Source organism: Pimephales promelas, chromosome 21 (assembly GCF_988280905.1).
Source record: "Pimephales promelas chromosome 21, fPimPro1.hap1.1, whole genome shotgun sequence".
In the NCBI taxonomy this organism is placed as follows: Eukaryota; Metazoa; Chordata; class Actinopteri; order Cypriniformes; family Leuciscidae; genus Pimephales; species Pimephales promelas.
In genome coordinates, this window is record NC_142789.1 from 25,108,652 (window position 1) to 25,133,534 (window position 24,883).

The 24,883-nt window shown below is 36.3% G+C and overlaps 1 protein-coding gene across 14 annotated transcripts in view; it reads left to right on the plus strand.

Annotated features, from left to right (window-relative positions):
- Positions 1-24,883, plus strand: part of cacna1da (calcium voltage-gated channel subunit alpha1 Da) — an 82,244-nt gene that overhangs the window by 42,797 nt on the left and 14,564 nt on the right. For 5 of the 14 annotated variants that reach the window (XM_089125271.1, XM_089125272.1, XM_089125276.1 and 2 more), the window contains 25 exons: positions 248-408; positions 508-733; positions 1,663-1,870; positions 1,936-2,056; positions 2,150-2,240; positions 2,353-2,386; positions 2,462-2,492; positions 2,573-2,699; positions 3,552-3,681; positions 5,335-5,394; positions 5,470-5,529; positions 8,257-8,363; positions 9,264-9,351; positions 9,495-9,602; positions 9,952-10,004; positions 10,159-10,305; positions 11,350-11,551; positions 11,773-11,931; positions 12,845-12,955; positions 14,126-14,209; positions 22,216-22,248; positions 23,021-23,149; positions 23,295-23,360; positions 24,379-24,470; positions 24,625-24,784. In XM_089125271.1, coding sequence (XP_088981397.1) covers positions 248-408; positions 508-733; positions 1,663-1,870; positions 1,936-2,056; positions 2,150-2,240; positions 2,353-2,386; positions 2,462-2,492; positions 2,573-2,699; positions 3,552-3,681; positions 5,335-5,394; positions 5,470-5,529; positions 8,257-8,363; positions 9,264-9,351; positions 9,495-9,602; positions 9,952-10,004; positions 10,159-10,305; positions 11,350-11,551; positions 11,773-11,931; positions 12,845-12,955; positions 14,126-14,209; positions 22,216-22,248; positions 23,021-23,149; positions 23,295-23,360; positions 24,379-24,470; positions 24,625-24,784 — 2,788 coding nt within the window. The remainder of the gene's footprint in view (positions 1-247; positions 409-507; positions 734-1,662; positions 1,871-1,935; positions 2,057-2,149; positions 2,241-2,352; positions 2,387-2,461; positions 2,493-2,572; positions 2,700-3,551; positions 3,682-5,334; positions 5,395-5,469; positions 5,530-8,256; positions 8,364-9,263; positions 9,352-9,494; positions 9,603-9,951; positions 10,005-10,158; positions 10,306-11,349; positions 11,552-11,772; positions 11,932-12,844; positions 12,956-14,125; positions 14,210-22,215; positions 22,249-23,020; positions 23,150-23,294; positions 23,361-24,378; positions 24,471-24,624; positions 24,785-24,883) is intronic. The other 9 variants (XM_089125277.1, XM_039673718.2, XM_039673722.2 and 6 more) reach the window with 6 other exon arrangements.

Here is a 24,883-nt window from a genome sequence, read left to right on the forward strand (position 1 = left end):
TCGTGTCCTTTCTGTCTAGTGTTCTAGCTAGTGTTATGTAATTTTATCTATGTGTTATTTATCCAGCATTCTATCATTCTAATGTTCTGTTTAGTTCTGATCCTGTGTATCTACATTAGCATTCTATTTTTCTATTTGTATTCTAACGTCTACCTATTATCTAGTGTTCAATCTCTCCTTTCAATGCATCATTCTATTTTCATTTCTTCTTGTGTCTGTTGTCTGAATTCACTGCCTCCTCTTTCAGTCGGCGCTGGCGTCGCTGGAACCGCTTGTGTCGAAGGAACTGTCGTTTGGCTGTGAAATCTGTGCCGTTCTATTGGCTTGTGATCATCCTGGTGTTCCTCAACACTTTGACCATCTCATCAGAACATTACAACCAGCCCATGTGGCTCACACAAGTACAGGGTGAGCTCTGCATGTATTTGTACTCAAAGCAATAAGTGTAAAAGATCATGTTCTCACTGTATCCTCTCTTTTCTGACCCCGATGGGTTTCCTCTTGTAGACGTGGCCAATAAAGTGCTGCTGGCCCTGTTCACATGCGAGATGTTGGTGAAGATGTACAGTCTGGGCCTGCAGGCTTATTTTGTGTCTCTCTTTAATCGTTTTGACTGCTTTGTGGTGTGCGGTGGCATCACTGAGACGATCCTAGTGGAGTTAGAGATCATGTCGCCTCTCGGCATCTCAGTGTTTCGATGTGTACGACTTCTCAGGATCTTTAAAGTCACACGGTAAGGGATGAGAAAACTGAAAATTGTGCTATTTTAATGGTTCCTAATTCTGTTTTGGAGGTCTTCTACAATATATTTACATGCATTCAACTTATATACTTTTCTCACAGTGTCTGAAATGGTATGATAAAGGATTCAGTCTCTGTAAACTCCCCTTTCTGTGAGCCAGCTCTGCTCTGATTGGTCAGATGGCCTAGTTGTTGTGATTGGTCACCACTTACGGCACATGTCAGAAATGAAACGCCCGTTGCCATATCTGAATTTCAGCTCCAGAGGCTTCCTCAGCACTTGATAGCGAAACTAATAGACCATTTTGCAAGATGTATCATTTTGCACTTCCTGTTTCAGTTTTTTCACAGTTTTTCACAGTTTTTTCAGTCAAAAAGTTAAACAAACATCTTTTAAGATTTTTTCTTTCCATGTGAAATCAAGAAAACAGTTACAAACTGAAACAGGAAGTGTTTCTGGACCAGTGTTGTTTACATCTTGCAAAATGGTCTATAATGATGTCGTTGTTTTTGCTGTATCAATTCTAACACAAGTCCTCATTCTTCAAAGTTGCATGTAAAGTAAATTTGCTTTTACAGAGCAGAAACCAAAGTCGTCCAGGCCTCAGCTACTTCTACAGTGTTTGAGGGTCAAAGTAGACATTTTTCACGGGGAGCCAATGAGATTATAGGCTTGCATTATGGCAATGTGCATTTCAGAATCTGTTCTTTCTTTGTGGAGACAATAACCCCATTATTCATGAACTTTAATTATTTAATAAACCATTTACAGTCACAAACAGCTATTACACTGCATGAAAGGTAAAAAGAATAATGGGGCGCTTATAGTTTGTCCTGTTTTTTGACAGAATGACATTTAGAAAAGACATTTTTGCGGGGCTCAGAACACTTTTTTTTACACAGCTTGTTTTTTCCCTTTAGTCATTGGGCGTCTCTCAGTAACTTGGTGGCATCTCTGCTGAACTCCATGAAGTCCATCGCATCTCTATTGCTGCTGCTCTTCCTCTTCATCATCATCTTCAGCCTCCTCGGTATGCAGGTGTTCGGCGGCAAGTTTAACTTCGACGAGACACAAACGAAGAGGAGCACCTTTGACAACTTCCCTCAGGCCTTGCTCACTGTGTTTCAGGTGTGTATGTGTGTCTTGTTATTTTAATGGGATATGTGTTTGCTCATGTGTAACAATGATCTCAGATTCTGACCGGTGAAGACTGGAATGCCGTCATGTACGATGGAATTATGGCATACGGTGGCCCTTCATCGTCAGGAATGATCGTGTGCATCTACTTCATCATTCTCTTCATCTGTGGAAACTGTATCCTAATGAAGCCAAAAAAGGAAACAGAAAAACAAAGGGAATTTTTTTTTTGTTATTAGCTGTTGGTTTACTTAACACATTGACACTTAGACATTCTTCTGAATGTGTTCTTGGCTATCGCTGTGGACAACCTTGCAGACGCGGAGTCTCTGAACACAGACACCGATGATAAGAAGAAATGGTAAATGTAACTTGTAGAGGTCATTTAATCAAACATTGAGGGCCTGGATCCAGGTTCCTCTGCTCGTGTGCTGCATTTTACACTGCTTGTTTTCCTGCCTTTTTTCCCCAAGTGACGAAATTGATGAAAATGAAGATGATGCCAAGGTAACTAGTTTGTGCCTGTTTTATGTGTTTTTGTGTTAATAGTAGGATATTATAGCTTTGCTTTCTTTCCTTCAGGCTGGAGAGGACGATGAGAAGGAAAACGCAGGTAATGAACTATATCATGACGTTGCACATCCAAGATGATTTTTTTCTATACTTGTCCTGATCATCGTGTCCGTGTCACAGAGGAGGAAGAAGAAGAGCAGGACGTTCCTGCGGGGCCCCGTCCACAGATCTCAGAGCTTGTTAAGAAGGAAAAAATCACTCCAATCCCAGAGGGCAGTGCGTTCTTCATCTTTAGCAACACAAACCCGTATGTGGCACTTTGACATCTGCTTAAACATACACACAACTAGATAGGAACAAAGACCCATGTTAATGTTTATACACACTTTACTTCTGAATCACTTTTTACATGTTTATGCATTTGGCAGATACTTTTATCCAAAATAACTTGTATTGCTTTCAAGGTGTTCATATCCATTTATGCATTCCCTGAGAATCAAACCCAGACTTGGTGTTGCTGGTATTTAATTTTAGTATTATTTATATGCTAATATAGTATTTGTTAATATTCTGGAATAGCTTTATTTTTGGTTTCAGTTTTCATTTTAGTTTAAAGCTTTTGTCTTTTTTTTGTATTTCTATTTAACTTTAATTTATTTTTATTTCAGTTTTAGTTTTAATAATATTAAGTGCTAATCTTAAGGGCAAAGGCGACATTTAAAATTTTTGTTTAAATGTAATTTTATGGTTTTTTTTGTGTTTTTTTTAATTACCGAAAACATGAACAACACTGTTTTGAGTTATAGTAACAGCATTGGAGAAATTTTTAATTTCATTAAAATTACTATAGACTTCTGTTTGAACAGAGCCTGTCACACAAACATGGCACATTTGTTCTTCAGATTAATGTGTCACCACTGCATCAGTTTATCGTTTTGGACAAAATAAGAAAAACCTAATCAAGCGTCAGACTTGTTTTTGCATTTCAACTAAATCCATGTTTCTAATAACTAAATAAAGTTACAAGGCAAATTATTTTATTGTTTTAATTGCTTAGAAAATTCATTTCTCTACACATTTGATGCTTCTGGATCTTGAACACACATATAGTGTTTAAGATGTTTTTTAGTGTCTCCTCTCTCTCTCTCTCTCTATGTAGAATTCGAGTCGCCTGCCACAAGCTGATAAACCACCACATCTTCACCAACCTCATCCTCGTGTTCATTATGCTAAGCTCCGCCTCCTTGGCCGCTGAGGACCCAATCAGAAACTTCTCTGCCCGGAATATCGTGAGTACAACTTGTGATCGCATACAGAAGCTGTTTGGTTCTGCAAATGTCAAATTATTCATTAATGTCCAAAACATATTCATTCTTAATATATTCAACTATAATAAAATTCTAAATGAAAGTTTAGTGTTACGATCAAGCATAAATGCAAGGGTTTTTGTTTGTTTTATTTTGTTTAAGAGCTATGTAGCTATTTAATTATTTAATTTTCCAAAGCATTTACAGATAAAGTAAAACAAGTATTTTTACAAGTAATTATGTTACTCACTCTCATGTCGTTCCTAACCCGTAAGACTTTCGTTCATTTTAGGAACACAAATTAAAATATTTTTTTAGGAAATTTGAGCGATTTCATCTTTGATCAATGTTTATATTTAAATGAAACGTAAATTAAATCCATTCCTATAAAGCAATCGTGTCTCTTAATCTCGTTTTTAAGTTTAAGTATCAGTGTTTTGGGTGAATGGACTTTCAATGGAGGCACAGAAATCTCTCAAATTTCATTAAAAGATCTTCATCTGTGTTCTGAAGGTGAACTAAAGTCTCATGGATTTGGAACAATATGAGGATGAGCAAATGACAGAATTTTCATTTCTAGCTGAACTAAAGGTTAAATGTAGGGGTGTAATGGTTCAAATAATTCACAGTTTGGTTTATCACGATTTCAGGGTTTCGGTATGGTTCAGGGAAAAAAAGGTACTCTCAAAAATTTTTTTGAAAATTAAAACAAATAATCAAATTACAAGCAACAGCACAAAATAATTATGATAGAGCAAAGATACAAGAAAATATAAGCAGTGCTTTTCAGGTTTCAGGTCCACAAAGTAATCAAATGTAAAATAACATTGCATATAATCTTCACCAGAGTAATCATTATTAAAGTTACAAATGCTATTCAGTCAAGAGCAGTGAGTGAGTTTTTTAGTTTTTTGTTGTTTGATTAACATTAAAAACTCAGACAGGAGGAATATTAGGCTGCTGTCACTTTAAGACGTAATGCACAGATCCAAGATACTGATACTGCACGCATGCGTCCTCTTTCTCCACCGTTTACGTTCACTTATGACATAACCTACGATGTTTGGGCATGTTGACATATTTTATGGCTTAAATGAGTTTAGTTTAAACACAGATAGCAACGTGTGCTTTTAAAGTTTAAAAAGACGGTTTTGTTCACATTCATCGCTGTTGTAACATATCGGGAAGCTAGAACGCTTATCTGACAGAAACATACAGTAGATAAACTCTGTCTGTCTGTTTTACATGTTGATATATTCATCAAATCATATTATAGATGCGTCGTCAGATTTAAGATGAACCGCGGTGCAGGTGCGTGCCAAACCACAGTTAGATTTTTTTTTTTTTTTTACAGAGAACCATTACACACCTAGTCAAATGTGATATTTGAGATTAAACTAGTCTAGTGGAGTTCATCTGTTATTCCTTCATGTCTTCATATCTGCTAACCCTTTTCTTCCCAACTAAGGACTTCCTTCACTGAAAGAGTAATGTTTCTGTGGTGTTACCGTAACAGACTAATAATTAACTTAAGCAAACCACATATACCTATAATTCTAAATATATATTCTGATGGTAAATGATGATTGCTAAATGTCCTTGATCTTTGTTAAACATGTACATTGCTCTTTGCAGATACTTGGTTACTTTGACTATGCTTTCACGGCTATCTTTACTGTAGAGATCGTGTTAAAGGTAAATGTCCTGCCCTGTGCTCGTGTTGTGTGTCGTGTATGTTCAGTAACGCTGTAACCGTCTGGTTTATTCCAGGTCCTAGGCTATGCAGATTATGTCTTCACTAGTATGTTTACATTTGAGATCGTGTTGAAGGTAACCTCTCGGCACACAGGCCTGGCTGCATTCTCTCCATGTGTGTCACCTGCTACTTCAGTACTACCTGGCTTGATCAATCTCTTTTCTTTCTCTTTTTTTAAACCATGGCACCTCTTTTACTAAAAGACTAAAAGAAAAGAAATGTCTCAGAACATGAAAGCACATCTTCATCAAACACAGCACAAGAGTTGTCAGGTTTTCACTTTTCTTCTGGGGAGAGTGACAGGGCTTGAACTCAACCCTGATTGGTCACAGTGGGGTTAAGGAGGTTTTGAAGGAAACCGATCTGGAGAAATCACACAGGATGTGTCTGTAAAACTAGAAAGAAAGCAATTCAAAAAGACGAAACTATGCAACTCTTTGTGAAAAGAAAATAACACTGCCTCTCTCATGCCTTCATAACTGATTGGCCCGTTTCCAGTCCATAAAAGAGGGGGCAAATATAACCATGCTTGGACAGAACATGGTTCAAACCCCTTGACTGAGTGCATATCAATGCAATGCGACCTCCAGCGCCATACAGGGCAGCACAGTTGTTATTTAATGAAGCTGCAGTAATTCTCTCTGGCTGTGTTCAGAATGTCATACTACAGTACTATTCTCTTCCTACAGTTTATAGTATGTAGCCTATACTGTGCACAACATGCACATTTTCTCTATATTTCTGTTTAGCTTTCAGTTATAGTTACTTAAAGTATTTATTTTAGCTAACTGCCAATGCAAAATTTAAAATTTCGTTACAACAATTTTACAATTTCATATAATATGTATGTGTTATTTTATTTCAGATTTTTATTTTATTTTTTATAAATTTAGTTTTAGTTAACAATAACAACACTGATTTGAGTCGCATTGACACCATTTGTGGAAATCTGAGAAATTTTGTTTGAATGCAAAATTTCTAATTTCGTTAAATTTCAAGTTTACATTTTCATATAATATGTATGTGTTATTTTATATCAGGTTTTTATTTTTAATAAATTTAGTTTTAGTTAACAATAACAACACTGATTTGAGTCGCATTGACACCATTTGTGGAAATGTAAGAAATTATTTAGTTTGAATGCAAAATGTAAAATTTCGTTTAAATTTTTAAGTTTACATTTTCATATTATACTTAGAGTATGTGTTATGTTATTTCAGGTTTTTATTTTTAATAAATTTAGTTTTAGTTAACAATAACAACACTTATTTAAGTCGCATTGACAGCATTTGTGGAAATCTGAGAAATTATTTAGTTTGAATGCAAAATTTCGTTAATTTTTAAGTTTACATTTTCATATAATATGTATGTGTTATTTTATTTCAGCTTTTTATTTTTAATACATTTAGTTTTAGTTAACAATAGCAACACTGATTTGGGTCGTATTGACACCGTTTGTGGAAATCTGAGAAATTATTTAGTTTGAACAGAACCTTTAAAAAACTTTAAATCTGTTTTAAATTTAAATTTGAAAACTTTACTCTTGTTCTTCAATTGTTGATTTTAGTTGCCAGGAATGTGTCACCAGAAGTGTTATAACATTTTTTAGATAATAAAAAATAACTTTTGCAAGAGTCAGAGATCTTTGTTTTAATTAAAAATTATAATTGTGTAATGCAGAAACCCGGAAATAATTTTTAACCTATTTGTGATCAGAAATATATAACACATTTTTACACAAAATGTACTTATTGTGAAATACCCACTATTATTTTCAAGATGCTAACAGGATGCTACTCGCATTCAGGTGATGAGGTCATGGGACAAAAATATTAGCGTAATGCTTTTTAAATAGTTTATTGAGTGACCATTTCACTTCGCAGTTTTAAAGACCCCTTTAAAATCAAAATCAAAGTTGTATTGCTTTTAGTATTACATGCTGGTATTACATTTTGAACATAGCCTCTAGTTTTGTGGAGAGATTCTCATAAGTGCTGATCTTGGACCGGCAACTCCTAGCAAAAAATGTTTTATGAAAATTATGTACGATTTTCACCTAAAGTGATTCATGTAGTTATCTAAAATTGGTCTCTGATCAGCAGCCAACGTTGGCGTAACCCAGTGCTCGCCTTCGTGGTGTGTGGTTGCATCTGTATTCATAATCATTCAGCAAACGACTCCTTTGCATTCATGATTTTGGAGCGACTTGCTTTGGTTTTGGCTGGTTTTTTCTCTGCCTGCTGAATATGAAGTTAAAGTAGGAGCTTCTTCCCCCTCTTTTCTTTACCGAATCTTGCCGAGGGAACAGGGCGCAATGTTCTCAAGGATAAAAAAAAAGCGGCTCACATGAATGTGACAGTAAGGGAAGTTCTCATTTCAGATCGCCTGATAGATAGGTTCCCTTTCTTTCTGACTCTTCTCTTGCTCTTTTATCTTTTCCTCCTGTACTCTTTCTGTCGATCCTTATTTCTTCTGTCATAAGTTAGTCCCCTTCAAAGCTCAGCAACAAACAGCATGTTTTATTGCTGGGCCCCCTAGTGGTGGATTGTGAAACAGAGCTTACTACTACATTCATGTTGACTCAAGCCGTGAGGGTTTGGCGGAGTTAGTGCAAGGATCTCGCCTTTAGTCCAACTCCGAGCACGCCACCCTTAAAAAAGAGTGATATTAAGGAGTGTAAATGTGTGTTTCTGTCTATGCGAGTGTGTGTGTGAACTCTGTTTGAGAGTGTGATTTACTGTTTTCTCTATGTCCTTCATTACGGTAGGGCAATTGTTGACCATCTACGCTTGTTTTGTTAGATGACCACATATGGCGCGTTTCTCCACAAGGGGGCGTTCTGCAGGAACTACTTTAATCTTCTAGATCTGCTGGTGGTCGGCGTGTCGCTGGTGTCCTTCGGAATTCAGTAAGTGATGGTTATATTTTAAGGCTGCACGATTAATCGTCGTAAAACCAAAATCGCAATATGGCTTAGAGTGATTATCAAATCACAAAAGCTGCAATTTAAAAGTATAGTTCATTTTGAAATACATTTTGGTATGTTTTACTGTAGCTTACCTCAAGGGCATCGAAGATGTAGTTGTCTTTGCTTCCGAGTAGTTTCAATTTTGATATTTTTAGGTAAAACCGTTTGTGTCTATTAGTCATATAATGGAGGTCTATGGTCACCACCTCAAAGAGCATGCACAGAGAAGTCCATATTAAACATGATTAAATGACTCGTAAATGTAAGTACACGTTGAAACGACCGGCTTGTGTGAGAAAACGAACTGTATTTATATCGTTTTTACCTCTTGTAACCAAAGCGCCCGCGCCATCAGATCAATTGGAAGTGGCTGTGGTTAAAACTATATAAATACTGTTCATTTTCTCACACAAACCGCTCGTTTCGTGTCTTAGGCCATCAATGTGTACTTACATTTACGAGTCATTAAATCAAGTTTAATTTGGACTTCTCTGTGCATGCTCTTTGAGGTGGTGACCATAGACCTGCATTATATGACTGACAGACAAGAACGGTTTGACGTAAAAATATCAAAATTGAAACTACTGCGGAAACAAAGACGCCTACATCTTGGATGCCCTTGAGGTAAGCTAAAACATACCAAAAATTAATTTCAAAGTGAACTATCCCTTTAATTAAAAAATCACCAGCAAAACTTAGCATAGCATCATGAAGTCAGTTGACCAAGGACCACGTCTTGCTGGTTAAGCAGGTTTAGAAGCCTGGCAGAAACTCCAGTATCAAAGAATTGAAAGCATGGAGTATGTTTTTTGGTAACGCGAACGCTTGTGTCTCTTGCAGATCGTCCGCCATCTCAGTGGTAAAGATTCTGAGGGTTCTGAGGGTGTTGCGTCCACTCAGGGCCATAAACCGAGCTAAAGGACTGAAGGTCCTGCCTATTGCTTTACTTCGATATGAATTGTCTTCATACATTTTAAAGTTGATTGTTTTGGAAAAATATAGGGCTTGCATGTCTGTCCATTTGTTTAAGAAATCTGACAACCTCTGACTTTTAGCTTTTGCCTTCTGCAGCATGTGGTCCAGTGTGTGTTTGTGGCCATCAGGACTATTGGAAACATCATGATTGTCACCACACTGCTACAGTTTATGTTTGCCTGCATTGGTGTACAGCTCTTCAAGGTAAAATATTTCATATACTGTATGAGGTCATGTTTTTGAAAGTCTCTTATTCTGACCAAGACTGCATTTATTTGATCAAAAATAAAGTAAAAACAGTAATGTTGTGAAATATCATTACAATTTAAAAGGACTGTTTTCTTTTTTCAATGTATTTGAAAATGTGGTTTATTCCTGTGATCAATCAGCATCATTACTCCAGTGTCACATGATCCTTAAGGAAATCATTCTGATATGCTGATTTGGCGTTATGGCGTTCTTATTAATGTTTAAAACAGTTGTTCTGCTTCTTTTATGAATAGAAATTTCAAAAGAACAGCATTATTATGATTATTATTTACTTTTTCTTCAGGGGAAGTTTTACCGTTGTAATGATGAAGCCAAGTCCACCTCAGAGGAGTGCAAGTGAGTTTAATTGAAGTTTTTAATCATCACTGAAGTTAAGAAATAAGTATGAAATTCTGCTTTCGTAAATGTATAGCAAGTTAATGTAATTATCAAACGTATACAAAACGAAGTGGCTATTAGAGAGGGTAAAATAACTATTTCTCTCTCTCAGGGGAACATATATCATGTATAAGGACGGAGACGTAAACCAGCCAATCATTCAGAAGCGTCATTGGCACAACAGTGATTACAACTTTGACAACGTGCTCATGGCCATGATGGCTCTATTCACAGTGTCCACGTTTGAAGGCTGGCCATCGTAAGCATTCAACAATACACCAGTTTATAACTTGGATATAGAATAGCACTTTTATTTTATTTCCATTTTGATGTTTAATTTTTTCTTAATATAGATTAGATATAGAAAAGCCCCACTTTTATGCATGTTTAAATGGCATTTTTATAGCTTAATATAGATTGTATATAGAGCTGAGGTGTGTGTCTATATATATATATATATATATATATATACTGTATATACCAAAATGTATTTAAAATACACTTACTTCACACTAAGTATAGTACAAATCCATTAACATGTTTACTGACTTATCGCTTGAGATATAATATATAATTGCGTTTTGTCTTGTGTTTGTAGATAAAAGTTACGATTATGTCCTGGAACTGTCTCCCGTGTCTCTCCCGCTTTTATTAAATATTTATGATGTATTGAAATAAGTAAATAATAAATATATATATATATATATATATCTCAAGTGATACTGTATGTCAGTAAATATGTTAATGGATTTGTATACTTAGTGTGAAGTAAGTGTATTTTAAATGCATTTTGGTATCATTTTTTTTTTTTGGTAGCATTATGTGATTTTTATATAGTCTTTTACATATTACAAACATATAACTTGTGTTACTCTTTATGCATCCATTTTAAAGGAGCAAATATATCCCAAGCTGATATCAGAAGCCTAAGCCTAATAAAAAGGCTCAATGTAATTGGATATTGCAAAATGACATATATTGGTTCTTGTATTGCGAGTTCTTACACAGACAGTCGAGTTTCCTTGTTCAAAAGCACGGGGGTAAATGAACGAGTGTGTTATTGTAATTTTTGTGTTTGTATTGGCGCTGTTGGTAAGTGCCACTGTGAACTCGATGCCAACAGTACCACGCTGTTCCTGTAATTACAACACCACACTGCTTCAAATGTTCTGTTAGTTTAACACACACTCACACACGCACACACACACAGTGACAGAATGACACAATATCGCTGTTCCGTAACTGTGGGTGTTGGAGTAGTTTTTCCTTGGCTCTTAGTTTACTTCATTTCGTCTTTCCTAAGGTTGTTGTACAAGGCCATAGACTCCAACCGGGAGAACATGGGTCCGATCTACAACTACCGCGTGGAGATTTCCATCTTCTTCATCATCTACATCATCATCATCGCCTTCTTCATGATGAACATCTTCGTGGGTTTCGTCATCGTGACCTTTCAGGAACAGGGAGAGAAAGAGTACAAGAACTGTGAGCTGGACAAGAATCAGGTAAGAGAAGACACAATAGGATTGTGTGGAAGCCCTTGTGAATCTCAATGCATTCTTTTTCCATATAGTACACTAAAAAAGTATGCTGGCGTATAAGGATCCCCTTTTTTAAATCAAAGACAGCATTGCATGTAGTATATCCTTCATAGATAATGCAATTCCAGAATTAAATGCATTGGTTGACAGAATGAAAAGCATCATTTGATGTGTGTCGTCCTCAGCGTCAGTGTGTGGAGTATGCATTAAAAGCACGTCCTCTCAGGAGGTACATCCCAAAGAACCCGTATCAGTATAAGTTCTGGTATGTGGTGAACTCCACCGGCTTCGAGTACATCATGTTTGTCCTGATCTTACTCAACACCATCTGTCTTGCCGTGCAGGTGACTTCCTTTATTCCTTCTGTAATTAGAAATAGTCTTAGTAATTTAATTAATTGTTTGTTTAAATATTCAAACCTGCTTTGTATGCTCATTTTGTAATTTTATTTGATGAGATATAACTATGCATAAATAATTTTATCTTTATAGTCCCCATTAAATATTTTTTAGCTTTTAGTGCATGTCTATACAGTACATGATGTGTACATATAGCATACAATGTATAATTAAAACAAACAAATAATTATATATATATATATATATATATATATACATCCAAAATAAAAGTTTGTGTTTACATAATATATATGGGTGCACTGACTATAATTATTTTGTATATATATATAAATACACACACATGCATGTATATTTAAGAAAAAAATATTATTAATTTATAAAATATTTAAATATAATATAAATTATATATAAATCTATAAATCTACAGTATATACATGAAAATATTTCTTAAATATATACAAGCATGTGTGTGTGTATTTATATAAAATATTTATACACAGTGCACCCACATATATTATGTAAACACACTTTTATTTTGGATGCGATTAATCACGATTAATACTTTGACAGCCATAATATATATATATATATATATATATATAGGTCAAACATTATAATATATATGTTATTATAGTGTTCATTAATATTTAAAATAGCTTAAACTATAACTATATTTTTAGCTTTTGTTTTCTGTTATACTAATATATATTATATATATATATATATATATATATATATATATATATATATATATATATTTTTTTTTTTTTTTTTAAATTTTTTTTTTAGTTAACAATAACACCACTGGTATGCAGGGTGTATATACATGTTTGTCTAATGTAATGACCTTTCACTTATACATTTTCTACAATTTAACATCATTCATTTCTGCGGCCAGCACTACGGTCAATCCGAGCTGTTCAATTATGTAATGGACATCCTGAATATGGTCTTCACTGCCGTCTTCACTGTGGAGATGGTCCTCAAACTGATCGCTTTCAAACCCCGGGTGAGTAATTCAAACACAGAGATACACACCATTTTACATTATAACACAATTTCCCATTTGGACATTCAGAACAGTGCAGTATAATTACACATCCCTCCTCAATATGTCATGCTCTTCCACTTGTATTGTTAGATGGTTACACAAGGTTTGTGATGTTAACTGCCCACTTTTACACATGCAGCTTTGTGTTGCGAAGAAGGACAGAATGCTAGTAAGCATCTCAGTGTGATGTGCAGTGCTGTCGTTTTCAGCTTTTCTGTGTGGCGTGACTAACAGTGTCTCTTTGACACGAGCAGATTCAGTCCATCACAGTTCTTTCTTTACTTTAAAATAATATAGTAAACTTTCCTACTTTATATTAATATGCTAAAAAAATATTTAGGTCTAATTTTAAGATTTATGTAGTTGAATTGCTTTAAAAAAAATTCCATCCGTTTTAAAGTAAACAGTTTTAAAATGAACTAATAAATGTTTTTTTAATATCTGACCAATCAGAGCTGGCTCTCGGTAAGGACGGATTCGGAGAGGCCGAGTCCTTTATCAACCCGTTTTAGACACTGTGAGCAATGGATGTTATGAGAAAATGAAACCATTTATTTATTTAATTTACTGTACCTTGGATTCATGTAAACCTATTGCAGGAGACAAAATAGGATTCTTTTAAATAGCATAATAAGGGCACTTAAAAACTGTGTAACCTAATTGGATGGAAAATGTTATACTGTATGCAATTCAAATACCTAAATCTTAAATATAGGCCCAAATATGTGTTTTTTTTAAATGATACTGCAACTAACTCCTAATCACACAAATATTTCCTGGCCGTCCACCCCTTCGCATTTCTCAGGGGTATTTTGGGGACGCCTGGAACGTCTTTGACGCGTTGGTTGTGATCGGCAGCATTGTAGACATAGTGCTCAGTGAGATTGATGTAAGTACAGCTCAGTTCTAGGCCCTGTGTCCCCTCTTATATCCGCTCAAGCCTTTACTTCAGGCAGGCTAAGACTTCAGCTCAGGATGAGCTACTGTTCTTTTCAACTGACAACTTGTTTCTTTAACTACTGAGATCTAACATCTGTGTATCTTCTCTGCACCTTCTTTCCTCCCTCATTCTATTCCTTTCATTTCTTTCCCCCTCTTCCTTGTGTGTGGTGTGTCTTTTATTAACAGCATTATTTCACTGACGCATGGAACACATTTGACGCCTTAATTGTTGTTGGTAGCGTCGTAGATATTGCTATCACTGAAGTCAACGTAAGTACAACCATTTTTTCACCTTTCCAAGTGTAGAAGCCTTGCAAGATAAGCATATATGGTGCCCAACACAGATTTTATTCATAAGAATATCTTTAATATGTGCTTCAGAAACACAGATCAAGTGGGACTTGTAACAGTAACAAAATTGTTTATTTTTCAAAAGTAACTATTTTATTTTTGAATATATTTTAAAATATATTTGAAATTTTTTCTAATTATTATTAAAATATTTTAAATTATTATTTAATAAAAATATATATATTTAAGGAATATTTTAAATATTTACATAAACATAAATACATACACACTGAACGTATATATACATTTTTTTTCACTATAAGAATTTTTTAATTTATTTTTTATATATATATATATATATATATATATATAATAGTTTAATTATTTCTTATAATGGTACTGATGATTTTTTTGCAAGGTTTCACTATATGTTGTCTTGAGTTATTTGTGATGTGAGTTGAGGTCTTTTAACTAACCTTAATAACATTAACAGTCACACCTTCTCTTTCCCCTGCTTATCTGAAATAAAACAACATCATGTGAATCTTGAGGACTCTTCTGCTGAGAAAACTGCTGAAATCTCTCACCGAGCTTTTTGTTGTATATTTGTGTGGAGTACTGTGTGAAAATAATCTGTTGTCTCGCATCCAAATGTGTGTAAATGCAGCAAGAACTGCAGAAATCCATCAGCTGGTTTGTCTAACGCTTGTTCTTTCATTCTGTCTCCATAGAAACTTTTAGAGGCAAGTATGAAAAAATGTGATCTTCTGTTTGCTTGTGTTCTGCTTCATAAAGACTTTATTCCTTGAAGTGTTGTGAGGACAAAAAATGTCCTATTATTGTTCCGGTTTAAGAGTTGTCATCAGAAAAATAATATATTTGTGACTTGCTGATTTTGTCTAATGAAGTAAAGCCCTCACTGCATTGGCTTTACTGATTACATCAAGCCAAATCAGCATTAATGATTAGTTTTTGTGGGCAGGAAGGTTGATGACTTGTTAAACGAACAGACCACCACTTCTTGACATCACACTTAAAATGTTCAGTCAAACAAATCCATATGGAAACTTCAGCAATTTAATTATGTATAAATGTATAAATATGAGAAAAAGAGATTTATTACTAAAACATTTTATATTAACATTAGTGTTGATGTTTATAGTGTTTATTCATATGTTTAATTGGCTTTTATTTTTGTATTGTCAATTTTAATTTTTTTTACTTCAACTTCAACTTATTTTATGTCAGTTAGTTGCGACATAAAGTACAGGCCCTAAAACTGACTTTTTTGCCACACCTGCCTGTAGCCGGTGAATTTAACGGTCATATATATTTTTCACTTATATATATATATCATACATATATTTCATTTTTTTTATTTTTCCTTTGTTGTTTGATTCACTTTAAAAACACAGAGAGCAGCAGGAATATTAGGCTGCTGTCACTTTAAGAGCTCATGCACATATTTAATATACTGATACACATGCATTAACTAAACGTTCAACTATGTTTATGGGGATACTTGCTATTTTTTGACATAATTTGTGAATTTGTCCGCTCAAGTGCAAGAAGACGTGAAAGAGAGCTCGGTTTAGTATTTGTGCGGCTTTCTGGGCTTTTCCACACAGTAACCGAATGAGCTCCCTTTCGAGTCTTCTTGAATATTGTCAAGGCTTAAACTTTCATGACGATGCCGTGCTGGCTTGTCAACTACATGTTTGATGTACCGGCCAAAAGCGACACCGTTTCATTTACTCGCCAACATCGATTTTTACTCTCATTTGGCGTTCGGCGAGTTAGTTTTTGGCCCTGATTGAGTTTTGTTTTATTTGATTATTTTTGTAAATGTTGTTCATTAATGCTGGACATGAAGAGGGTGGTGCTGGAAAGTGATGGTGTTTCTTTAACCACTTAACTGTCACCGTCCCACAGGTGGGACGTTTGCCACTATATTTTTAAAACAATAATATCTTAGTAAATACTTTAAATAATATTGACAAACTATATATCATTTGAAAGCTTACAATCTCTAGTTTCCATATTTGGTGACTGATTTTCAAAATATATTACAGAGGAGCCATAATTTATCAATATAAAACAAGAATATTTTCATACTCATAAGGCGTGTTCAGACCTTTATTTTAAAATAGCAGCAAACATGAAAAATCATAAAAAATGGTAGATACCTCAGTTTGTTTTCATGCCAAAAGTTCAAAAGATAGAATCCATTCAATTATTTTGGAAAAAAAAGGTCTGAAAAGTTTGAAATATCAAGAAAAAAATAATAAATTCACCATTTGTGACGTGGCAGCTAGCTATGACTTGCATGCGTGTTCTTTGTATGTGTTTCTTAGAGGTTCAATTCATATCAAAATCTGCCAAACTTCCCATGCTACTTCTGAATAGGATCTCTACTTCAGAAATTGTATGAAAATTGTGAAAATAATGGTTCATATCACTCAAAACACGAATGGAAATGCAGGCGCCCTTATATGGGCAGTAATGGAGTCTGATTGTGCCCTAGTGAAAAAGTTTGGTACTGCGCTCAAACAAAATCTTACTGAAAGCTCATTTTTTGAGATATCAACCTAAAATTTGAAACACAACTTGTTCATATTTTTGGCTTTGATCTTTCTGACATTTTAGAGTAGCCCAGGTTTTGAAAATATATATTTTATGTAAAATATGAATAATTAATATTTTTACATTGTACATTTCCATAAACTCAAACTTCTATAACTTTTTTTCTGTTTCACTTTCTTAATTTATTTCACTTCTACAAAAATCTGCCAAATGTCTTCTTTAAAACAAGACCAATCATATGTCTATATTCCAAAGCATTCTTGAATTACAACCATTTAAGTTCGAAATGTGCATTTTCATGTCTATTCAAAAAAGGGGGGGTGACAGTTAACAGGTTAAGAGCAATTGTGGAGTTTCTGTGTGTGATCTCTTTGGTTGTGCTACACAATCACTGTCCAGTTTCAGACATGTAATGTAGGGAACACACACACACATATGTATTTATTGGTTTGTGTCTCCTCTCACACTCCTGTCACAATGCTGTCTGAGCTACAGTGCTATCTCTCTGGAGTTTCTCATGTCTCAGCGTCCATATATAAATGTATATATGTGTATATTGTATATTGTATTGTGGCCATTTTCATTGGATGTGTTATCGTTGAGTCTCTGTACGTTGTGTCCTTGTATAGTATGATTGTGGACTTGTGATATGTGTTTATGAAAGTTTGTGGATGTTTGTGTGCGAGAGAGGGAATTTGAGAGTGGCTATGTCCTGTCTTTTTGTATGTTTTTGTTTTCTTCTACATCTTTATTTTCTGCTGTGTTTGTGCGTTTCAGTGGTGATAAAACTGTTTCACAAGGTCTTCCATCAAGCCTATGTGATTAACTGTTTCAGAAGAGATAGTTCACCCAAAAAGTCATTATTTCCTCACCCTCATTTTTGTTCCAAACATTTATAACATTTTTTTCCTGTAGAAATCTTCAATAATAAATGGAACCTCTACAATAAGCAGGAAATTAATAAAAAAAATATAAGGCCCGTTCACACCAAGGATGATAACTTAAAGGGATTGTTCACTTTGAAATTAATTTTTGATATGTTTTAGCTTACCTCAAGGTCATCCAAGATGTAGGTGTCTTTGTTTCCACCGTATTTTCAATTTTGATATTTTTAGGTCAAACCGTTCTTGTCTGTCAGTCATATAATGCAGGTCTATGGTCACCACCTCAAAGAGCATGCACAGAGAAGTCCAAATTAAACTTGATTTAATGACTCGTAAATGTACATTGACGGCGAACAGTAATTATATAGTTTTTACCTCTTGTAACCACAGCCACGTCCAAGTGATCTGAAGGCGCAGGCACTTTGATCTGCGGAAGCGCCGGAAGCGATCTCTTGCGCGGTTGTGGAAAAAAAAATCAACATTGTCTGTTGATATATTGAAATCGTCTTCCATTGCGATTTCCTGTATATCTAAATATGTTTAGATCTTCACAGTGATGGGTAACACTTCTGAAATCTCTGCAAGAGATCCCTTCTGGGGCTTTCCGACGCTTGCGCAGATAGAAGCGCCCTCGCCCTCAGATCACTTGGACGTGACTGTGGTTACAAGAGGTAAAAACGATATAAATACTGTTCGTTTTCTCACACAAACCGCTCGTTTCGTGTCTTAGGCCATCAATGTGTACATACATTTACGAGTAAATCATGTTTAATTTGGACTTCTCTGTGCATGCTCTTTGAGGTGGTGACGATAGACCTCCATTATATGACTGTCAGACAAGAACGGTTTGACCGAAAAATCTAAAAATTGAAAATACTGTGGAAACAAAGACATCTACTGTACATCTTGGATGCCCTTGAGGTAAGCTATAACATATCAAAAAATAACTATCTCTTTAAACATTAACAATAAGGATATAGGTCTAAAAATGGTTTATAAAAGAATAGCAGAATTATGACTATATTGATAACAGCACAGAGAAACAAATCTTTGGAATCACTTTTAGAACATTTTTTTTTCCAGCTGATAAATGACAAAAATATTGACAGCCAATCAGAATCTTGTACATTTGTGTCATTTTTACAGGTTTTGCACTTTCATGATATTGCAACGTTCTTCAAAGGTTTGAAACAACATGAGGCTGGTTAAATAATGAAAGAATTCAAGAATCATTTTAAAAGCCTTGTGAAACTCATTTTATCACTGTTTTTAGTGGCTTGCAGGCATGCTGAATTTACATACACAAATCTGCGCTTATAGATATACAGTAAAGCATTAGATGAAAGACAGTGGGTACCAATCACTGATTTGTGTCCTGCCGTCTGATCTGAGATGCTCATACAGTATCTATACTCATTAATGCCCCCTCGGGGGTATGTGTGACTTTCACACAATCTTGCGGTGGTTGGAGTGAACGGTTTGCGCATCCCCTGTTGCATGCTGGGATATGTCCTGCTAACATTAGCTTGATTTCCTGCAGATGGCGCTCGGGCCCCCGGTCACCTCTCCGGTCAGTCCCAGCCGGTGTAGTCAGTTTGAAGTTTGCTCTTCCTCTCTATCATTGCCTCTTGTTCACCTCCAGACAGAATGGCCCTGGAGCTCAGAGCTGATTTAAATGACGACTGATCTAACTAATAAAACACCATCACTCTATTATACAGAGTTCATCGGGTAGGATCGTATGAATAGGGCCCAACAGTATTGCGGCCAGTGTTCCAGTAGTGTATTTCCTTTAGAGCGCTAAGCCTTAAACTAATGAATGAATTTTAAGTCTGAATCCCACCTAAAACTGACTTAACCTGAAATGTCTCCTCTTTGAGCAAGTAGACAGGATCTGACTCAAATATGAAATGTAATGTTAATATGAAGGTAATTATGACACTTTCCAGTCTTAGAAGAGAGCTCCTGGTTGGTCTGAGTTTAAACTGAATTGTGATGTTTCTGCTGTTGAGTTCTGTTCTCTGACAGCTCAGAGATGCAGTTAATATCTCTCTCTATCTCTGTAGTCTGTCTGTCTGCTGAGTGACTGTCTGTCTCTCTGTTCTGTCTTTCTTCAGTGAGCTGTTAGAGCTCAGAGGAGTGAGAGCTTGAGTAGAGCAGGTGTGTAGACGTCAGACAGGCTGCATGACCTCATCACTGCTTATTGCTGACTTCCTCCTTCCTTCCTTCCTTCCTTCTACCTTCCTCATACTTCCTTCTTTCCTCCTTCCTTCCTCCTTCCTTTCTTCCTTTCTTCCTCCTCCCCTCCTTCCTTCTTTCCTCCTTCCTTCCTCCTTCATTTCTTCCTTCCTTCCTCCTCCCTTCCTCCTACTTCCTTCCTTCCTCCTTCCTTTCTTCCTTCCATCCTTCCTTCTTTCCTCCTTCCTCCTTCCTTTCTTCCTTCCTCTTCTCCTCCTCCTTCCTTCTTTCCTCCTTCCTCCCTCCTTCATTTCTTCCTTCCTTCCTCCTCCCTTCCTCCTACTTCCTTCCTTCCTTCCTTCCTCCTCCCTTCCTCCTCCTCCTTCCTTCCTCCTTCTGTCATTCTTTCCTTCTTCTGTCCTTTCTCCTTCCTTCCTCCTCCCGTCCTCCTCCTTCCTGCCTTCCTTCCTCTTTCCTTCTTTTTCTGTCAGTCCTACCTTTTTTTCTTAGGTTTTCCATTCTTCTTTTCCTTCCTTCCTTCCTTCCTTCCTTATGTTTTCCTTTCTGCTTTTTCTGTCATTTCTACCTTCTTTTCTTAGGTTTTCCATTCTTCTTTTCCTTCCTTCCTTCCTTCCTTATGTTTTCCTTTCTGCTTTTTCTGTCATTTCTACCTTCTTTTCTTTCATCCTTTTCCTTCCTTCCTTCATTTCTTCCTTCCTTCCTTATGTTTATCTTTCTGCTTTTTCTGTCATTTCTACCTTCTTTTCTTTCATCCTTTTCCTTCCTTCCTTCATTTCTTCCTTCCTGCCTTCCTTCCATCCTTTTCCTTCCTTCCTTTCTTCCTTCCTTCATTCCCTCCTTCCTCCTTCCTTCCTTCCTTCCTTCATTCCTTCTTTCCTTCTTTTTCTGTCAGACCTACCTTCTTTTCTTAGGTTTTCCATTCTTTTCCTTCCTTCCTTCCTTCCTTCCTTCCTTCCTTCCTTCCTTCCTTCCTTCCTTCCTTCCTTATGTTTTCCTTTCTGCTTTTTCTGTCATTTCTACCTTTTTTTCTTAGGTTTTCCATCCTTCCTTCCTTTCTTCCTTCCTTATTCTTTCCTTCTATCCTTCCTTTCTCTCTTCTCTTGCATCGGACTGTCAGAGCGCCCTCGAGTGGTGACTCTTTAGCAGGGTACAGTACATGCATGGAGGTGCTGCAGTGCTACTGAAACACTGAAGTTCTTCAAGGCTTGTGTTGCTGTTATGGAGAGAAAGACATTGTTTGTGCGCGCACATGCCCGACTGCTTAACGCATGCCCCATCAAATGCTCTACAGCCAGAAACTGCATCTTATTATTTCTGCTTCTCATGCAAATGTAAAACGTTTATGACGAGGGACGTCAGGCTGTATGAGTGAAGCCATATCTGTCTGGAGTCTCTTGTTTTTTTCACAGATGAAGGATTCATCTTTTTTCTGATTACATGCTGAACTTTCTTCCCACTGTGTTTTAATGTTACTGAATGCGTTGTGTTTGATAAAGTGTTTGATAAAGTTGTTTGACTTTGCAAAAATAAATGACAGAGTCCAATGGACTAGTAAAAAGATGATGACAGGACATAACCATATTTTATCTGTACATAAATTGTTAATTATAACAAAACTTGAAATGTTTTCACTGCATGGAATTGGTTGCTGCTAGTTAGTTGTTAGTGTCACATTGTACTATATATTTACTAAATATTCTTTAAGTGAAAGTTAAAGAATTATTTTGAATCATACAAAAACTACAGACACATAATTCCATTCATCTGGTTATATCATTTTTTTATCGCAACATTGACATTGTTAATGCATCTGAATGTAGAGGAGTGTATATTTGTGTTTGTTATACTAGTCTTTTTATGATGCTTAGCGTTTGTTTGTTTTTTGGATACGCTCTTGTTTACAAAGTTGTAATCATTGCATACTGTAAGTGTGCGCTAGTCCATCACTGTCCTGATAATTTGTTTGTGTGTGTATGAATGTGTGTGCTGTATTGTATGCCGACGCTGTCTACAGCTGCTTATGTAATCCACGGGATAGAAATAAGGTCACATGATGGATCTTCGTGTTATATAAGCCCCTTATGTGAATCCAGTCCTGTTTTGTCTCTGGTCACTGGTCATTTTTTAGTCCAGATTATCAGTTTTAAATGGAGGATTGTCTGTCGTGAGGTTGTTTGAGCCAGTTCGCTGTCCTGATATCTGTCGGTTAGAAATGTTATTATAGAGTTTGATATAACGAGTGTCTGAATGCGTTTTAAAGCGTAAGTGGCTGTGCTAACTTCATATGAGAGTGATTAATTCAGGTCTTTGATTTTAAAGCCCACAGAGGCACCTCAGGTGGATGAGTCGGGGGTAAGATATTCTGCCCCTCTTGGGTTTTTTGCCCAATTTTAGAGTCTGCATTCCTTTTCAGGTTTCCGTTTGAGTTCTGTCTTTTGATTAAACATTGTTGCCTCTCATCTTAACCCACCCCAACTTCAATTTGTTGTTTATTTGCTTTTATATCCAAGTTTGTTTTATCTTTGTTTGCTTCGGTTTTACATTCTTTGACTTTTTTTTGTCAATTAGGGGGAGTGTCACGCAAACGTGACAAACTGTGTGAGTGTGTGTGTGTGTGGGGTCGTCGGGCCCTCGCGTTTGTAGCGCTGACACTGCTGCATGGTTAAAGGGCCCCTGAAGTCAGGTCAGATTAGGTCGGATCGGGTCAGGTAAGGTTGTGACCTCAAACTGACCTCTCACCCATGAAGGGCTTTTTTAGGGGCCCACTGTAAATTGGCATGAAGTAACTCTGGGTCAAGAGAGCCATGCTTGTGCTGATGTTTGCAGTCAAGTATGGCAAGGTTTTTCTTTACCCAGCATGCACCCTTCTTCCCCCTTCCTTTCTTCTCTAGGATGTAAGCATGAAACGCAGGGTCTCTGGTTGTGTTTCAGGATCAGTCACACCAGTCTAAATATTATGTTGTTTTGATTATCTAAAATCTAAATCTGGCTTTAAATGAACCATCAAAACGTGTAAAACTATATTGTGCTGCCCTCTGCTGGTCAGACTGCCTTAATACAGCCCGATTCCCTGCGTTATGTCTTTTCCCTGATTGGTTCACTGATGCTTACTCCGCCCCCACAGAACACAGAGGACAGTGCTCGCATTTCCATTACCTTCTTCCGTCTGTTCCGGGTGATGCGATTGGTCAAGCTGCTGAGCAGGGGGGAGGGCATTCGAACCCTCCTCTGGACCTTCATCAAGTCATTCCAGGTCAGAAAAAACATAATGAAAACCCAATTATATAGATATTCTTAATGCTTTTCTCCTTGTTTTACCACAAAGCAGTCTTCTTTAGAGTAAATGTGTTTCGGTTTGGGGTCAGTTTGATATAGTAATATATATGCTCTTTTCTCAGGCCCTGCCATATGTCGCTTTGCTGATAGCTATGCTCTTCTTCATCTACGCTGTCATTGGCATGCAGGTTAGTTTCATTTGTTTTCATGGTGAATTGAATGGATGGTTGGATGATTGTGGTTTGCTATTGGTTGATCTCATGTGAGTGACAGGTTGCCCCGCCCTCGTGCCAGTAAACGCATCATCAGAGAAGAGATGGCGCCGCAAGAGGGAGGGGAATTAGATATGATGAGCACAGATAAATCATTTATAATAAATTCTGCAATATTTCATTAAAAATAGAAATTGTCTGTTTTGATTTCATGGTGACTTTTGCTTAAAGGAGTAGTTGACTTTTAGAAAAACTTATGCTGATAATTTACTCACCCCCATGTCATCCAAGATGTCCACGTCTTTCTTTCTTCAGTCGAAAAGAAATTAAGGTTTTTGATGAAAACATTCCAGGATTTTCTCCATATAATGGACTTCAATGGGAACCAAACGGTTCAAGGTCCAAATGAGAGTTTCAGTGCAGGGCTTTAAACGACACCAGACGATGAATAAGGGTCTTATCTTGGACCCTTCGAGTCATTACTCAAAAAAAGATTTGTTCATTTTGATGAATGAGTTTGAACAGGAGAGTCACGAACGTGCATCGCAGTACAGAGCAAGGCGAGCATTTGTGCTTTTAAAACTTAAACTTTTTTATTTATTTTTTAAATGACCAATCGTTTCACTAGATAAGACCCTTATTCATCGTCTGGTGTCGTTTAAAGCCCTGTGAAGCTGCACTGAAACTCTCATTTGGACCTTGAACCGTTTGGTTCCCATTGAAGTCCATTATATGGAGAAAATCCTGGAATGTTTTCATCAAAAACCTTAATTACTTTTCAACTGAAGAAAGAAAGACGTGGACATCTTGGATGACATGGGAGTGAGTAAATTATCAGCAAAAGTTTTTTGAAAAGTGAACTACTCCTTTAATAGCATTTCAGTGAGTGTATTTGATTACAGGTTAAAATGCAAATCACCCACATTCAGTGTAAAATGACGCACTTCACCTTTTAGTCTGATTTACCATCAGTGAAACTCACTCCATCTTTCAGGTGTTTGGGAAAATCGCCATGGTGGATCACACACAAATCAACAGGAACAACAACTTTCAGACGTTCCCCCAGGCTGTGCTTCTGCTCTTCAGGTCAGTGAAGATGTCAAAGCTTTGAAAGCTTATGAAGATGCCGTTGCATTTATTACACTTCCCGTTTTTTTATGCTGTCGGTTCATCTAGGAGTTTGTGTTTAATATCAGATTACATTTGAGATTATGCATTGTTTGTGTGTGTTGGGGTGTAGATGTGCAACAGGTGAAGCCTGGCAGGAGATCATGTTGGCGTGTATGACAGGGAAGCTGTGTGACCCAGAGTCAGACTATAATCCCGGAGAAGAAATGACCTGCGGGAGCAGCTTCGCCATCATCTACTTCATCACCTTCTACATGCTCTGCGCCTTCCTGGTACACTCATACTAACTACACCTCCTTTTGATTTTTAACTAATTACTTGAATAATATTATTTATTAAAATGATATAATTTTTTAATAATATTATAAATA